Source organism: Ovis aries, chromosome 25 (genome assembly GCF_016772045.2).
Source record: "Ovis aries strain OAR_USU_Benz2616 breed Rambouillet chromosome 25, ARS-UI_Ramb_v3.0, whole genome shotgun sequence".
NCBI lineage: Eukaryota > Metazoa > Chordata > Mammalia > Artiodactyla > Bovidae > Ovis > Ovis aries.
In genome coordinates this window covers 24,257,907-24,276,863 of record NC_056078.1, presented here as the reverse complement: position 1 = coordinate 24,276,863, position 18,957 = coordinate 24,257,907, and the positions used below count along the sequence as shown (strand labels likewise).

Sequence of the window (18,957 nt, the reverse complement as noted above, 5' to 3'; positions counted from 1 at the left end):
CTTCCTCCGCGCCTCTGCCCGCTCCCCAATCTCGCTGAGGAACGGCGCATACGGGCTTACGTTCTACGTGCGCGCTCCCGAGGTAGCCGTCAATGCCCTCACCCCTTTCCTACGCAGCTGGAATCGGAGCTTGCCTAAGACGGGTTACCTTGCCACTTGTATAACAATGACCCAACTGTCTGTATCTCTGGGCAAAGAAAGAGGCTTCGCAGAATGTGGGAAGTAAAGAATCGGGAGTCATGTGATCCATGAGATCGCCGCCATTTTGTGGGGGGGGTTCCCCTTTTTTTTTTTGTAGCTCAGGTACGTGGGAGAATGACTATATCCAGTGACATCTTCCTAACTTTTTGAAAAAATTGACATGAAATTCACTTAACATATAATCCCATCGTTTAAGTATTTTATTGTACAATTCAGAGGCTTTTAGCACTTACATAAAGCTGTGCAACCACCATGCCTCCAAACCTTGAAAAGATCTCCTACTCGTTACGCAGTTCCTCCTTAATCCCGGCGCCCTCCAGCTCCAGGCAACTACTAATCAGCTTGCTTTCTATGGATTAGCATGTCCTAGACATTTCCTGTTAATAGAATCATACTGGGACTTGCCTGGTGATTCAGTAGCTAACATTCCAAGCTACCCATGCTGGGGTCCCGGGGTTCGATCCCAGGTGAGAGAAATAGTGCTTACACGCCAGAAGTAAGACCCATTACAATTAAATAAACTAAAAAAAAAAAAAAAAGAATTATACAGGCTTTTTGTGTGATTACTGTATGATGTCCAAGGTTCCTCTTGTAGCGTGCCTTAGTACTTCATTTTATAGCTAAAACGATTATATGAATAATACCATATTTTGTTTATCCATTTGTCAGTTGATCTTTGGAGTTGCCTCCACTTTGGGGCTACTATGAATAATGCTGCTGTGAACATTCATATACGACTGTTTTGTTTAAATTCCTGTTTTCAATTCTCTTAGATTATAGCTAGTAGTGCGATTCTGGGTTATCTGGTAAATTCTATGCTTAACTTTTCACAGTGACTACACGAGTTTACATTCCCACGATTAACAACATTAAGTATCCATTCTATGAATATGAAATATCTTTCCAATTATTTAGGTCTTCTTTCAGCATGTATTGCAGATATCACAGTTCAATTTCTCACACTTTTTCCCCCTTTTTAAACTGTACTCTGCAGCTTGATGGAGCTTAGCCCCCAACCAGAGATCAACCAGCGGTGGAGGCATAAGAGTCCTAACCACTGGACCACCAGGAAATTCCCTTGCATCTCCTTGAGTAAATAAAAGTTATTCACCAACTATTTCATTGTTCTTCACACTTGGTGAATGACCAGGTAAAGAGTGTGGTTTCATACTAAGTACAGGGGTAAGTCATTGGGATGTTTTAAGCTGGGGAATGTCATGACCCAAGATTTGTGTTTTGTTGTCTGTTTTCTTGCCGCACTGTGCAGCTTATGGGATCTGTTCCCCCAGCAGGGAATCAAACCTATAAACTCTGATATGGACATATGGAACCCTAAAACTGGACTGTCAAGGAATTACCCACAAGATTTGTTATTAAAAGATAACTGTTTTAAAGGATTATTCAGTTTGTTGTCTAACAGAGCATCAATTAAGATAAAGGAGGGCATTCTCTGGCAGTCCAGTGGTTAGGAATTAGTGCTTTCACTGCCCAGGTTTCAATCCCTGGTCACTGGTCAGGGAACTAAGATGAAACATCTAGAAACTGTTTCACTAAATAGTGAAGGAAGCGTCTATTTGGCCTAGGGAAGACTCAAAAAACCTGATAGTTGTCTTGTAGGGTACCTGTCCAGTTAGGATATTAGCTGAGCTATTTATTCTTCCATACCCTAGAGTGTTGTTCAGGTCTCTTTGTACGTTCAGCGTCTCTAATGTCTCCCTTTTAACCAGTCAGGAAGGAGGTAATAAATGTACTCTCTAGCTCGCTGGAGAGGAGGTGGGGAAAGGGAGGTGGGGGCAGTGCAGTAGTTTCAATCACTAGAAGAAAGACTACTGAGATGCTACAGAGAGATAGGTTTCAAACTAGATGAATTTAAAGTAACTTACTTTTCTATAATATTTGCTGGAATATCACTAAAAACGTATTTGTGGGTTTTTTTTTTTTTTTTTTTCATTTTGTAAGGTAGAGAATCTGCCTGCAATGAGGGAGACCTGGCTTCCTTCTCTGGGTGAGGAAGATCGCCTGGAGAAGAGAATGGCTACCTACTCCAGTATTCTTGCTTGGAGAATTCCATGGATAGAGGAGTGGCAGGCTACAGTCCATTGGTTGCAGAGAGGCAGACATGACTGAGCTACTAACTTTTTAGGATGTCAAATTTAAAATAATGTTAGCATTCTGTGTTCAGGATTAAGTTTTATTAAAATAATGATAAATCCAAGGGAGGGCATGAGTCAATATAGAACAAGGTTGATTAACAGCTTTGCTAATTACTAGGGGTGTGAGCTTAACCACTTTAAGTTCCTGAATTGATCTGTAAAGTGGGGTTAGTAGGAGCCCTTACTTAATAGCATCACTGTGGGGATTAACTAGTTTAAAACGCAAGAGTTCTGCTACAGCCATCCTGATTTGGTTTTGAACCCAATGCATATATTTGGTCATCTCCAAATAAATCGTATAGTCCTGTGTAGTTAAAAATATGTGACTTATTGGATAGTAAATGTAAAAAATATGATTTTGAAGAGGAAAGAAAAATTAGACTACCAGGTGCAAAATAGAAGTATAAAATTTATTTAAAACCACCCACAAAGTTCTGTGTAATCAGGAATGATACAATTTGCAATAGTTTTTTTTTAAAAACTCATGACAAAGATTTAAAATATAATTTCAATTACAGTATTCATTTAGCCTTATTCAGTTAGAACAACTAAAAAAGAAAATTTATACTCTAAATAAATGAGACACACAGGAAAATAGACAATTTTCACAACTATCTTTACATGTATTTTTCAAAACTAGTACATTTCAAAGCATTTTGCTACATAAACATGAAATCATGTACAACTGCTGTGCACCAAAATTTAGCTTAATTAGGTCTTTCAAGTAACATGCAATTCCAACTCACAAGTCTTCAAGTACTGCTAGTAAGTGTTCCCTTGTTTGCAGAGCCACTACCTATTGATCCTGAATTGAAATCATCATAATTAAGATTATCTTTCCCTTCTACATGTTGAAGTGCTTTTATAAAAACTATTCCCCCCATGTGTTAAGAACCAAAAATGGATATTTGTGGGGTTTTAAAATCTTTACTAACCTATTTCATTGTATGGGATATTTAATACAGTAGGACGGCAATAGGCAAAATCTTCCAAAGAAAAAATCAAAAATACAAAATAAATAGTAAATACACCCCAAAGAGAGGAAAAAGTCAGCTGGAGACATAAATATTATTTTGTAAAATTGATAATTCTCTATTGGGAATTTAGTACTACTCTACTTCACCATGGTGAAGAATCTGAATATTTTGTTCCCACTAATGATAAGCATAATCGGTCTCCTTCAAACAGATATTGATACGCCTGTGAATCTATATGGTAGGTCACCACATAGCATAAGAGAAAATGAAGAAACCAGTAATCAATACTTTTCTTTCTGCTGAGCAGATTTTTGAGCTTCTCTTTAGGGAACACTTCATGATTTCTTAGTAACCGAAAGATGACTATCCACCCAGACATCACAATACAAAAGCTGCCCTTTATTTTTACTACAAAATCATTCTGGAAAAATATTTCTCTTAAAGCACCTATCACAATGTTAGCTCATAAAAGTTAAAAAAAAAAAAAAGACCGTATATCTGTTTTTTTTAAAAGAGCTCTTTTTGTAAAGTCTTACGTCATCGGGGATCTGTTTAGCAATATCACAGAGCATTAGGGTAGGCAGTTATTGAACTGAATCACCAAAAATGTTATTTGACTATTTTTAGAACAGTCTGGACTATGTTTTTTTGTTAGTAGCCCGTAATATACTGATGAAGTAGCCCAACTTTCCTCTTTATAAAGAGCTTACTAAAAACTAGTACATCTTATTATTTTTCTTAACTCTCTGAACAAAGGTATATTTAACCTTTGACAGATTTTACATGGCTGGAAAAGTTGAACAAAATACAAATTCAAATAAGTGGGAGACAGAGCTATCTCTTAGAGATGTCAACAATTTTACATGTTTACCATGAGTGCCTGGGAACTAAAATACTCAGTTTACCCAGCACATTCCCTTTAACCATTTCAAATTACAAAACCATTAAATTTTGATTATGAGTTGTTGACCTTGTTTCCCTTTGTTTCAGTAGTATGGGGACATTCTTTAAACAAAAACAACAACAAAAAAATTTTTACAGGGGTAAAAATAAAGCTTCATTAATCTAAGCCCTAATACAGAAGTCCTATGAATCTGACCGGACATTCTGATATATGCATAAGAAAATAGCTGGCTAAAATAAATAGTGGAAACAAAAAACTTCGGAAGCATATTTTCTGTACAAAAGTAGACTTTGTATTATTCTTAGATTAGATCTGACAAAATATCCACTCAGTAACACTCTCTAAGTCATAGTTTATGGCAAAAAAATCTGTTCAGGAGTCTGCAATTATTACCTTAGTCTCAAATGAGTTGACCTGCTTTGTGATTTGGAGAAAGTCATTTGCTTTTCTTGCCAATCTGTAGCTTTATCACCAATAAGAAGGGAACATTGTTCTCTGTCCAACCAGCAGCATTATGGAGAAAAAAGTGGCAGATAGGAAAGAGTTTGATAGCCTAAAACATTATAAAGTACAAGTATTAATTTTTATTTCCATATTTTCTTTCAAAAGGGTTCATTTTGAGTTGCTATTTTTTGTAAAGAAACTGGTATGGAGTGAGGAGTAGAAACATTATAACGTGGTTTTGAGCTGGTAGGTGAACCCACAGGCTGCTTATAGGAAAACAATTCTTCCTTTCTGCCCCTTAACTTCCTCCACTTGTGCTCAGAAGAAAGCACTTCTGATGATTGACTTAACTCTTCGGATTACTTCCAGTCCATTTTTAAAAAAACTTTTCTCATCCAGGTCCTATTATTGCCAACAACCAAATTCCAAAGGAATAAATCTACCTTAGAAAACAGAAACCACAAAATTGAGCCGGGAGATAAGGAAGAAAACAGGCAAAAAAAGAGAGAAAATACTACCTAGTCTATAGATCACACCCACTAATTCAAAGTCACTGGTCAGAAAATTGATAATTAGTATGATGTGTTTCACAGAAATGGCAAAGCTGGAGTGCTAGAATATATAACTTCTCAAACAACGTTTTGTAGAACATTCAAACACTAACAAATGAATTGAGGGTCAAACATCACTGGGATAGGTAAATAGCACTTGATGCTAATCTGGGGTTCCTAAAAACTGAATTTGCCTCTAACCAAAAGGGCTGACTAACAGCTTTTAATTCTTTTTGGTATTATCCCCAAAAGGAGTGATGAAGTGATTTTAAAAGACAGGAAAAGACAACTGATCAAGTTCACTGCTATTCCTAAAATGAACCATGTGTATCTGTGTAAGGGACATACATGGGGGAGTGAAGATAGAACAGAGAGGGTGGAAGCAACAGAGTCTTAAAGAAAATCAGAGGAAAGGATCAAAAACTGTAAAAGGAATGAAGGTACACTTAGTGACAATGTAGCTTCAGTAAAATGAGAAAATAATCCCAGAGCTTCTGCTCAAAGATCTAAGTTTATACCTAGCCAGATGGAGAAAAAACCAAATTACTTTCCAATATTATTTCTCCAAAAATGAAAATGTTTCTGAGAGTTGAGGTTTTTTTCGTTTTCTTTTTTGGTGTTTTTGTTTTGTTTTGTTTTGTTTTGTGGTGATTGAGAGAATGCTTTTCATAACAGCTACTAAGACTTTTTTTTTTTTTTTTTAGGAAAACTAGGTTTATACTCTTAACAAAGGGTTTCCAAAGTTGCACTCAAACATAAAGGGGTTAAATACTCTTATATATAACATTTACCTTAGACTAAGATTTAATTTAAGGGACATCTATGGCTGAGCAAACTAGAAGAACATTTATGACCCAAGGAAGATCATGAACATCACAGTAGGGATGGGAAAGGAGTACCACCAACAGAGAAATGATTAATGTTAGACTTTTACAGCTAGAGATATTAAACAGTGCATACTAGCAAAAGAGAAACACAAGGTGAGACCCTCACAGAAGGGAAAATAAGCAGTGCCAAATACACCTGGATTACCTGAAGGAACAAAACACATGCCCTTTGAAGTCAACAATGGTATTTAATTCGATACTGAGAAGAAACAGGCATTGAAGGGAAGTTGTCCAGATACTAGAATGCAGAGAATTAGTTTGTCAAGTTCATTGTGGACAAGAAGAGTGATGTACTGCATTAAAAACAGCTCCACCGTCTCCAAAATTAACATAACTCACACTCTTATTTTATACACTAGAGAAAAGCAAAGATTCCAATGATTCTCAATATATTCCAAGAAAATATACAAATTCCACTTCTGATAAAGAACATACTGATTCTTTCCAAACTGTATTTCAGAGCCATGGACAGCATCTTTTTTTTTTTTTTTTTTTTCCCCTCTTGCCAAGTTGAGAATTATGTCTTATTCAGCGAAATTTCTAAGGGAATTCAAGCCCAGGAGGTAGTCTCTCAGATAGTTCTAAGCGACAGCTCCTGGCATCATTTTGTAAACCATTAGAAGAAAGCTCAACATGGAGCCTAATTTGGTTTAAATAAATCCAGACTTCTTCAGAAATCAGGGCACTGAATTCTATTTTGGTTAAGTGTGCCATATCACTGACATCGAAGTTACACAAGTTCAGTACATTTAGGAGCTGTGCACAAAACAGTATTCTAACACACATAGACAGTCCCATCAAAGTAACTAGTCTAGGACTCTGTTGTGAGGCCAACTATGCAAGAATGTGAATAGACTGTACAACTATGGCTAGGGAATATATACAATGGAAATATACTTTCTCCAATTATTCCAACCATTCAGTCTTTTATAACTCCTTTTATATGCCAAACACTTGTTCCAGGGAAAATAAAAACCTGTACTCTATCAGTACTTGATTTGCATTTATTGAAATAGCAAATAGGACAATTGCCACATTTTGTGAGATGAATTAATAGGACAGCTTCATAGGTAAAAGTCAGCTAGATTTCCCACAAAAGGCCCACAAAACTCTACAGGCAGGGAAATCTTGATTCAATTTCACTTCTTACCCCGAATTGCTCAGAAACAGAACCCCAAAGCCATTTTATTTTGACTTGTAGCAAAAATAAGATTACTTTACAGTGATAAAGTCCCCTGTGGATGAGAAGATCAAGTTTTCCTACAGTCCGCCTAACCAAAAAGTGGCCTTCATTTGACTGTTTAAATTTCCAAACGTAATTGAATACCAACCCTGACATCTGTCTGGGCCCCAGTGACTGGACTGTATGACTTCTAAGGTATCTTCCAGGGCTGTGAGAGGCCACTATGTTACCCTATTTCACAATTCTCATCATAAATTTCTACAGAAGATCAAAATTCCCAGTTGTACTAAATCTAGACAAAAAGGATTTCCATGCATCAGGAAGTTGTGAAATAGAAGGTAGCTATATATTAAAGGTCACATACAGCTACTGATTTACTGGGCACATTCAAAGGAAATGCTGTGCCCATTATTGGTGGAAGTTGTCATGCAATGTCATAAGTTCGTCCAAGATAAAAGATATAATTTGTTTTAAGAATACTAAACTTAAATAGATTGGGGTTATTTTCATACATGCTGCCGTGAAATAAATGATAATCGGTAGGAATCCACTGAAGTAGTAACATTAGAAAGTAGGTTACTTCATATGAATTCGGTACCTCATTTACACAGCGGTATGCATTCAATTAACTATGTATTGGGGTTATGTCTTAAGTAAGTTGCTTATGAATCTCATCTAGTTGAAATTCTATGTTTAACAAATGGAATTATTTCATCCACATGCAGATTGCACAGTAAGGATGTGGAAGGGAATTTAAGATGCAAACATTTTGCAAACTTTACCTATAGCTATACATTTTCAGCTAGCCTCAATTTTCAATAAGAATATGTTTCAATCAGGTTTATGATATGATGTATTTGGTACTTTGTGGATGAATTGGAAAGACGAAGATGAGGCTGACAGGCACAAGAGAAGACTGTTTCCATCAATGGCCTGAGAGCCATTAAAGAAACACTGAAGGGCAGCATGACATTTTGTACGATTCTACATCAAGTAGGAGTTATTCTCTCATTATAATTGGTAACTTTGTAACTATGATGAACAGGTTGGCCTAACTTAAGGTCCAAGCATAAACGAATTCAATTATCATACCATGAACAAAGGCAGAAGATTAAACATAAGGCTATAAAAGAGGTAAAATAAAAGGTTTTACAGTAAAACATAACAAGTGTAGAAATAATGTTAGATGACCAGTTTTCTGAGTGAAAAATGTCATTTCAAATAAATTTATTTCCTTGCTTCATGATAAAGAGCATTCTAAAAACAGTATAGCCAGCATACAATTACAATGCTGCAGGACATATAATAAGCATGAGCTTTGGGAAAAAAAAAAAAATCACAGGGCACACAATGGTATGGTACACTGTGAAACTTGAGAAATGAGTTCAACAAGGTAGGAATCATATGTGGTTCCCACCAAGGGGTTATCAGCTGAGGCAAGCCATTCATGGTGCTACTTACAATAAGAGAATGGAAATATATTAGTTGAGATAGGGTATTTTCATATATTCGTTTTGGTAAATTGCAACTAACTTCACAGATCTGAATGTTCCCCTAAGTCAACAATGGTGTTTCAAGTTTAGATTGTTAAGGAATTTATTCAAACTTAGTTGACAAACTGATTTGAATAGCTGCAGATGTATTACAATGGATTGCTTTGAAGGAAATTTGCTGTTTTTGAAAAAAACAGTACCTTTTGGGATTTTAATTCTTCAAGTTTACTATGTCAGGGTGGTAACTTAAAGAAAAACAAAAGCTAATACTTAAATTTGATAGACATTCAATGATAACTGAATAGAGAATGGATGGATGGATGGATAAAGGTTCTTACAACTTTATCCATTAAATCTGTTGAGGAAATAATTTCTGGTGGGAGCTAAGGCCTAAAGTCTAAAACAAAATATCACAAGGGTGTATTCCTGATAGTCTAATAATAGTAATATCTTATTGAAGCAGCGGAAACAATAAACAATCACTTATTTATATACTTATATGTATAAGAAACCTTAGGCTCACAAAAATATACATGTTTTAAAACAGAAATCTAAGGCACACAAAATACTAAAACAAGTCAATGATTTACTCTATTTTATATATTCAAGAAGCAGAAATCTACTTGACAAGATGATGGTCTATCAATGGACATTTTGTTATTTACAATCCCTTCATATTCCTTTAGTCAAAATTAGTCAAAAGCTTGAAACTGATACTTTGCACCATATATTATTTTAATATAAGTTACAATGAGTTTTCCTTTAGATAGCTTGTTGGAACTGTTTGCTTTTGCACCAGAAATGTGAGTGTTAGCGGTTGTGAGCTTCCTATGGCATTTCCAAGGGAGAAGCACCAGAAGGTTTTCCATACTCCCAAGGAATCTGACACTTTGAATGTTATAGCACCTCTGCATTTTAACAGAATCAAGTATTTCATTGAAATTTCTTCTTGTTCTAAACATTTTCATTGGGAAATCACTTCTGCTTTGCTATAAATTGAGTCAATAAAGCAATGGGGAAAATAATGGGAGAGCTAAAATAACTGGAATGCCTATTTTCCTGTTACCTAGAAAAAGAAGAGTTAACATTTCCCCAAAACAATATACTTAGATAAACTACTTTGGATTAGCTGTTAACGGACAAACTGTGTTTAGGATACCAGCCCTACTGTTTATTTAGAGTGTGTGTGTGTGTGTGTGTGTGTGTGTGTGTGTGTGAGGGGGGTGGTGTGTGATGATGATGATAGGAAATTTACTATCAAAAAAATTTCTACAGGAATTTTATTTGTCTTCTGAACCAGAATGACTTTCAGAATGAATAAGGGGTAGATAAGGTTCTTGCCACTTAATTTTTTAATTTTATCACCATGAAACTTTAGAAGCATTTGACTCTTCAGAATCATCTTCTGTCTCATCTCCTTTTGAAAACATCTTTTATGGATTATATTACAAAAGCTGGGGTAAAAGTAAATCAGGGCCAGTGTTGCTCAATCAGAAGAGACCACTCTTATTTAGTTCCAAAGAAAAGTTAATCAATATTGGTAATATGCTTCTTAATTCCAATTTTACAGAGAATTAACAATTTTTGCATGATCTAACTATGTTATATAAGTAGCTAACCTTTGAATGAGAAAGGACACATTTAAAAAACACAAACCATATACATGATTAGGATACACATTGCAGTTAACAAGGATGGAACTCTACACAGCAAGAATAAATGATTTCTCTTGTATGCAAGTATGCACAAACAATAGACAATAGGATTCTTATACTATACTATTTCAAGTTACTTTTAAAAATAGAAAGTGCTTTTAAAATATATATTTACAATTTATGAACAGCCTCCAACCATTACTAACAATAACGAATTATTTGATACAGGAGAAATATTTTAAGAGAAAACACTTCATTGGTTTATTTCAAAGGAATATGCCGATTTCCTAGCAATGATTGGAAGATGTTGGAACAATGGCACCATGAAATAATAAATCAGCTTATTTTTGTGTCGATGTGGTTAAGCACCAGGAGCTGTGTAGAGTTAACACTGTGTGTCTTAATTTTACATCATAGCACATGAACCTGTTAAAATCCTCTAAAAATGACTCGTTTCATAGTAAACAATTTAAAGCACCAAACTGAGTGATTCTATCAAGGTTAACACCTAACCAAAACATTTCTTTATGTATTTAAAACTATAAAACTTTAATTTTTGCTTAAAATGTGCACCTTCTACCAATTGTCAAAATATAGTCACAGTTAAGAAATACCCACCCCCAATTTTTTTTTTAACCTCAGCCTTCAAATGGGTGAGATGAAGCTATAGTAAACGACAACATGACTTTCTTTTAAGAGCACCTTGAAAAAATACACCGCACTCGCAAAGGCATTGAGAAGGGGAGAAAAGCCTTCAGACCCAATGATTATAGGGCCCCGCAACATGTGTGAGAGCATAAGGGGACACAGTGACAACATTGTCATGGGTTAATGTTAACGCTTTGTGAGAAGGAATCTGGCTAAATTCATTAACTTCTGTGAGTTCAATACCCTCGTTAGCTGCCTGGTCTTTCTGCTCGGAGGCTTTAGTTTTCTTATTCTTAGCTTCTTTCGCCTCAAACTTAATCTTGTTTAGTTCGAAACCGTGTTGGGGCTTATTCAGGTTTTTGTGCTGGTAGAAGACAAGAGAGAGGCGCGTAGGGTGATTTCGGTTGGGGTGATCAACAGGAGTCGTGGCGTGAAGCTCTCGCCGGGCGCACTCAATCAGAACCGAGCCGTGGGAAGGCGCTATAGCCACGCCACCGACATTGGCATCCAGGAAGATGTGCTCACTGTCTGACCAATACTCAACAATGTGGGGCAGTTTCTCCTCAGCAGGTGACAAGGGGTCATCTGACAGGGGGTCATCTGATGGAGGCTCATCTGCTTCAGAAGGCTGCTCATCTTCTTCCACCAGAGAGGAAGCAAGCTCATGAGGAGAAGTGATGAATGGAGGCTGCTGGTTTGGCTGATTGGAAGTTAGCTGCTCCGATGGGCCAATGGGAGGCTCAGAATAACCCAGGGAATTTGTCATAGGAGTAGACAAGGTGGGAAGAGGAACCATTTCACCAGGCTGTGCAATTTCACTGCATTCCCCAGCAGCTACATTAGCACCACTGTGTCTTGCAGAAGGCATTATGCAGTGGGGATTGCTACCTCTTTCTGAAAACCCGTACGAAAGTGAAGCATCATTCTTAAAAGGAGCTGTTGTGACCAAAGCAGTCTTAGAGGACCAGGAGAAGGCTGGAGCTAAGTTTTCCTCTTTCACTGGGTGAGGAATGAACGGGGCTGGTGAGTAGCTTTTAGTGTTGTCCGAACCTTTGAAGATAAGATGGGGTTCAGTTTCACTTTTTATTTCAGGTTGCACAGTCTCTGTTTTATTTCCTAAACAGAGAAAAGGACACCAAATGTAAAGACAAACATAAACTAATTTGGTAGTTGTTGTCTTTTAAAGATAAGTACAAAGATGACTGAATAAAACCAGATGATGGCAATGATGGCCAGTTTTGTTCTATTTAAAGTCTGACTTATGCACACATTAAAAATTATAGGTGGTTTGGGTATGCTTTTACATTCAATACATTTTTACTTAGAATTGATTACTTTGGAAATAATCGTTTTAAAAGTTCACAAATTTAGCAGGATGTCCTTTGTCTAAAATGGTATGATACTAGAAATGACCCTAATTGGCTATGAAGTAAATATTAAAACCATACATCAGAATGCAGTACAGATGATAATATGGGGACAGCAGCATTTCACTACCCGAATAACTGTTTAGATACATTTTAGATATTGCATGATCAAATTTTCAAAAAAGTTAAATTAAATAACAATTGATAAAGATTTCTGGATAGCAAAAGCATAACTGGCAAAGTTTATTATTAGGCAAAAGGAAGTAACATAAATAAGCTATTTGTAACCTCAAAACAAGTGTACTTAAGCTGCATTTCTTTCTCACAAAGTAGGTAGCAATTTATTATTATTATTATGATATTGGCCAAAATGTGGGCCATCCACTCTGACATATCCATGCAAATCTCATATCAAATGGAAACATTTTTCTTGAGGACATTCTCCCTTTCAGAAGTTCTAGCAAAATGCTTGAAAGGTGGGGCTTCCCTGGTGGCTCAGTGGTAAAGAACCTGCCTGTTCCTATCCGTGGGTCAGGAAGATCCCTTGGAGAAAGAAATGGAAACCCACTCCAGTATTCTGGCCTGGGAAATCCCATGGACAGAGGAGCCTGGTAAGCTATAGTTCATGGGGTCACAAAAGGAAAAAAAGTGTTTGAAAGGCAAAAGCAATAGATCTGAAGAATCAAAAAATAGCAAAAGTAAAGTGGTGTTGTTTAAAAAAAGAAGAAGAAAAAGCTCTCATGGGCAATATTACAAAAGAACAAGAAGTTATAGGGCAAGTATTGTGCATTTGGCTATTAATAGAGTATATATTTTAAAAGAATAACATGTAAAGATGCAATTGGAAAATGACAGAAAGATGAAAATGTTATGATTGTTATAAACAAGCAGCATGGAACCAGATATGTGAATCTTAAAGCCTCTTCCCTAACTCCAGTGAATCTTTCCCAGTGTATATAAAGTCTGCACTATTAGTTCTCTCATCTTAAAAAAACGAACAACTTTTCTTAAAAATACAAAAATCAAAGAAGTTAAAGAATACCTTCTTGCTCCGACTTTGAGTATCAGTTTAAATTCATAGTATTATTTTTTTAGGCTCCCTAGAGGAATGGCTGATTTTAGATATGGGGCAGGATTATATAAGAGGAGCCTGGAACATCTTGTCAGCACAGAAAATTAAGGAAGTTATCAAAGACAATCAGGGTCATGACAAAAGAATCATCTTCTCTGAATTACACTCTTATTGAACTGCTTTCCTAACACCTCAACTTGAATGTCTGACAGGTATCTTGAACTTTTACCATGTCCAAAAGTAAGCTTCAGATTTCATCAGGGTAAACCTTTACACTTTTTTGGTCCACACTCCAGTTTTAAATCTATTAGAAATCCCATTGACTATACCTCAAAACATCTAGAATCAGACATTTCTTATGCCCTCCTCATTAGCCACTCTGATCCAAGCTTCACTGTCTCTTTCATAAGTTGTTAGGATAGCTTGTTTATCAACACCTTAATACTTTGCTGCCCCGTCTGACTGTAGCTACAATCCAGTAACTGGAATGTTATTTTTGAATCGGATCATAGCCCCTCTCTATGATGAAATATCCAGAAACCTTCCTCTCCCTCACAATACAGGCCAAAGTTTTACAGCAATCTACAAGGTGAACTGCTCAGATGTCCCTCTTACCTCTCTGATCTCATATCCTGCTATTCTACCCATTTCAAACCCTGCTCCAACCATCATGTGCTCAGTCGTGTCTGACTCTTTGCAACCTCATGGACTGTATCCTGCCAGGCTCCTCAGCCCACGGAATTTTCCAAGAAAGAATACTGGAGCAGGTTGCCATTTCCTATTCCAGGGGATCTTCCTGCCCCAGGGACTGAACCACATCTGTTGAGTCTCCTGCATTGGCAGATGGATTTCTTACCACTGCGGTACCTGGGAAGCCCTCTGTGCTCCAATCATACTGGCTTCTTTGCTTATATCAAGTATTCAAGGTAAATTCCTCTCTCCTAAACTTTGCATTTGCCACTTCTGCTACCTGGAATACTATTTCTCCAAATAAAAACACTGCTAATTCTCATATTCTTTAGGACTTTACACAAATTCCTCAGTCAATCCTTTTATGACAACCCTGTTCAAATGGAATTCTTTCAGAGCACTATCTCCCCTCTTATTCACTGCTACAGTACCTAGAACAGTCCGAAGTAGTGCTCAGTAATATTTATTGAATGAACTACTTAAAGCGATGCTGAAGCTGACTAAGTAAGACTTCAAGGAAGTGATGTCATTTTATCTGTGTTGAGTCAGTGGATTGGTTCACAAGAACATGCTTTGGTTTTATACTTTTTTTTTTTTTAAGTATAAATAGAGGGAAAAAAAATACCAAGAAATACTGATAGGTCACGTTCTGGTTGACTTATAATTCTGGCAAGGATATGGAATATACTGTGTCTTCTTTGAATTCTAAATGAACTATATAAAAATAATTAGCTAATTGGATTGACTGGTATCTGATCTAAAGTTTTCTTTTCATAATGCCTCATTCTCAAAAGAGTAGCAAAGATGGAGCTGCAAAGGCCAAGTGCAAATGCAACTGCCAATGAAAGTTGCGGACAGAAAATTATCAGAGTCCATAAATCTTACCTAAAAGGGGCAGTGATGAAGCCTTACTATTGTTTGTCATTGAATTATTCTTCCGCTTGATTCGAGGAATAAATTTCTTTTCCACAGCCCTTATCTTATGTGCCAGAACCTCTGTCATCATTGCTGCTCTCTTCTTCCCAGAACGAGGAACGGGTTGAGTAAATCGCATTCTTTTTTTCTGGCGGGGTGCAAGGACCATGATGGCCCCAGATTTGATCTTGGCTTCCATTCCTTCCCTTGATCCAAACTCATCTGTGTCTGAAAGTTTATAAAGAGGAAGCACATGCAGCTGCTCATCTTGAGGAATAACACCAAATGAGCGGTTATCTTCTCGTGTTAAAGTGCAGACCTGATAGGAAGAAAACATGAAATGGGAACCAGAGATCCTGCACATTCATCACAGTTATTCCTACCTTCTTAGTTATTCCTACCTATTTATTGTCGCCATTGTGAAAGCGAACTATTTTCAATTGGTTACTGTGATAGGTTAATTCATTTTGGAAAAATATTTTATATATCGTTACTCAATGATATTCAATGAGTAACTTATCAATTGTTTTTAAGCAGACCAGTATAATTTTGAGTTGATTTTCTAAGTACATATTATCCATGTTTATGCATTTTATATTTTCAGTATTAAGGCTTGTTATATTTCTTCTTGTTCCACAGTTAATAGTTACTGAATTGTTCACTATCATCATATTAAATAGCAACAAATAAAAGATATTACTTCAGGCTACAAATCACAGTATTTCTTACTATTTGAATAATGTCACATTCCTTGGTTAGAGGTGCCTAAATCATGAGGAATTTTCTAATTTGCTGTGATTTCCTCTACGATTTTTTTCACTTCTGCTTGTAAGTGAAATTTATCGACACATATTTTACCCTGCACTGTTTGTCAAGGTGAGTTTTTTTTTTCTCTTCTTCATTAAAAAATTGACAGATATTAATGAAGCAAAAGAAGCCCAGGAGATTTCATTTTCTAGCAGGACTTATATACCCCAATACTTTTAAAAATTAGCTGAAATATTTTATCTGGATAAATAATTCCTCTGCTCCATTTTGATTTTAGTTAGGAGTATAATGACAGTAAGTCTGTCTTTTTCTTGGATGTAATATACGACTTTTTAAGAAAATATGGTCTTGGACTTCCCCAGTGGTGCAGCGGATAAGAAGCCACCTGCCAATGTAGAGGACACTATCTTCGATCCCTGGAATCAGGAAGATTCCAGACACCAAGCAGACGCTAAGCCCACGTGCTTAGAGCCTATGCTCCACAACAGGAAAAGCCACTGCGATGGGAAGGCCACACTCTGCAATCAAGAACAGCCAATCGCCATAACTAGAGAAAGCCATAACTAGCAAAGCCACGAAGACCAGCACAGCCAAAACTCAATAAATTTAAAAAATAAAAATGATGTCTTGAATATAGCCAATCTCAGCCTTCTCTCTACTTTTATGAGTTATTTTTGAGGTGGGGGGGAGGTTCAACACGTAAAGAACCTATGCTTACTTATGGCTGATTTGTATTGCTGTATGGCAGAAACCAGCACAGTAATGTAAAGCAGTTATCCTCCAATTGAAAATATAATTTTTTCTACATTATTTCTATTCATTGTAGAGAAATGAAAGTACAGGGGAATGTAAGAAATTCCTGACTCTGGCACATAAAATTATATTTATCATAAATTAATATTTTAATGGTAATTAGCTTTCAAATGTCATTAAAGACCCATCAAAAATATATCCAATGATCTCATTATTTTTCATTAAAACATTTCTTCCACAACTAAGATCTCTTTCTAAGACAGCAAAGTGTTCTAAGACTGGAAACGGCAAGATTTGATTTCTCCAAGTTGATAGAACTTGATGGATACAGATGATAAAGTATGTTAAAGGTTTTTTAAAGTCACATGCCTTTCTAAACATCTACAGCCACATTTACCATCAAGGCCTGAAACACTGAACTCTTTTCGGTGTAATTTGTTAATAATTTAAAAATAATAATCTTTAGAATTAGAATATTTCATTTATAAATGTTTACATCAGTTTATTTGGTCACAGGGAGACTAAGAAGGGGACAAAGACAGGAGCATAATTACAAAGACCAGGGAAACAAGGAGGAAGAATAGTTGGCAGAAAACTTTCAGTTCACATTTTCAGAGATGGGGAAATCTAGCATCATGCCAAGTTCTAGGTATGCGCCTCATTGCATGAGCAATAAGAGGAGTACAAAGAACAAGCACTGAATAATACATAAGAAAGAAGGGGAACGAAAACTTAGTTTGATTCTCAACCTAATCCAATCCGATCACTAATAATTATCTCTAATGAAGGAACTCATGGAAAATGTACTGGCCAAGCAAGATGTTGAATTATTCTTCAGCTAAGATTCATCTGGATGGATTTGTAAAATTTCAACATTTGAAAATAGCATTAGTCTCAGAGACCAGAGTCAACATCATGAAAACACATGATAGACGGAAAAAAAGTTATTTTTGCTCCTTAATCTGTTGCTGATAGACTGCACAGACCAAAGAAGGAAGGAAGACTGCATTTTGATGGATCAGATGGTACACTTTCAATCAATCAAAGTGGGACAATCATAGCTCTGTCTTCAAAGAGGCCAAACTGGTATAGTTCAGAAATAGAGGCAATCACTCTGTTTTACTGAGTAAAAAGATATCTACTTGAAGCAAACTCATTTCCCGTATAAAAGGACTACTGCATGATCTTTCCTGAGGTCTTCTCCTTACTTTGAATGTATTTTGATTGATTTCATGCTATAAGCATGTCATTGTTTTCCATGGCTGTACACATAACAAGCACATATATTTGCAAATATTTCTTCTAAATATTCCTACAAACTAGTATTAAGAACCAGCATTAAAATTTTGGCACACAGTTCCCTCACAAAACCCCTGAAATACAGGGGAATTTCTTGGTGGTCCAGTGGTTAAGACTCCACATTTCCAGTACAAGGGAGATGGGGTCCTATCCCTGGTCAGTGAACTAAGATCCTGCAGCCCGTGATGTGGGGCGAAAAACAAACAAAAACCCATGAAGTACAGATGGCAAAAAAAAAGAAACATTAACTCGCTTAACTTCCTACCTACCAGTTTGATAGCAGAGAATGATAGCTTTGAATAACCATGTATTCCTCCATCCCAACAAACCTCCCACCATATATAATTTGAGACATTCAAAAAAATATTTCAGGCTGGTTCTATAACTTTTGGGGAGCACTGTTGATATCAGGACCTCAGCTTGAGAATATGTTGATGGAGCCTTTAGAATTGAAAGCTACCCAGGTACATACCACTGTGCTCCCATTATTCATGTTGTGAATGTCCCTGTGGGGATGGGCACAGAAGTCTAGGCAAGCAGTGACCCCAGAGAAAGGACGACCTTCTTTCTTCCCAAGCCGACATTCTCGGGCAATATGTTCAAGCGCCACCTGAAGAGTAATGAATTACCCACAGTTTTAAGAGACAAAAAGAATCGCCTTTAATAAAGATAAAAATCACTTTATGACAAGTTTATAACTTAGTTACACTTATTATTTCAGAGATTTGGATTATCATAGTGATTGTGTAGTTAAGTAATATTAAGGGTAAAGAATTTGAGGAAAAGAAAAAAAGAATTTGAGGGTACATGAATTAAAATGACAATCACTGAAGGCAGTAGGAGGACACTAGTACTTGGATGGTGGATAAATAAGAAGAGTAGCCTGAAATATTTCATCAGGACAAAAGACTAATATAGTGCTTTGATCATGCATCCAGTGTTCAAGGTCTATAAAACCAGTATAGAAAGTCAATTTGTAACCATTTAAAATGAAAGG

At 36.4% G+C, this 18,957-nt stretch overlaps 2 protein-coding genes and 1 long non-coding RNA gene across 7 annotated transcripts in view; 1 reads left to right on the top strand and 2 right to left on the bottom strand.

Moving 5' to 3' along the window:
• CCAR1 (cell division cycle and apoptosis regulator 1) overlaps nt 1-217 on the bottom strand; it is a 44,551-nt gene extending 44,334 nt beyond the window's left edge. The window contains exon 1 of the mRNA XM_042240951.1: nt 61-217. The gene's annotated coding sequence lies outside the window, so the exon portion shown is untranslated. The remainder of the gene's footprint in view (nt 1-60) is intronic.
• Nucleotides 28-16,549, top strand: LOC105604962 (uncharacterized). Of its 2 annotated transcripts, none has more exons than XR_006058076.2 (3): nt 28-303; nt 1,196-1,351; nt 16,271-16,549. It is a non-coding gene; the product is annotated as an uncharacterized LOC105604962 (long non-coding RNA). The 2 variants fall into 2 exon arrangements; XR_009598597.1 differs by having other exon boundaries at nt 2,161-16,549.
• TET1 (tet methylcytosine dioxygenase 1) overlaps nt 2,744-18,957 on the bottom strand; it is a 139,926-nt gene continuing 123,712 nt past the window's right edge. For all 4 annotated transcript variants that reach the window (XM_012105197.4, XM_004021627.5, XM_060406848.1 and 1 more), the window contains 3 exons: nt 18,433-18,570; nt 15,111-15,459; nt 2,744-12,212 (listed from right to left, as the gene is read on the bottom strand). In XM_012105197.4, coding sequence (XP_011960587.3) covers nt 11,203-12,212; nt 15,111-15,459; nt 18,433-18,570 — 1,497 coding nt within the window. In that variant the 3' untranslated portion in view covers nt 2,744-11,202. The remainder of the gene's footprint in view (nt 12,213-15,110; nt 15,460-18,432; nt 18,571-18,957) is intronic.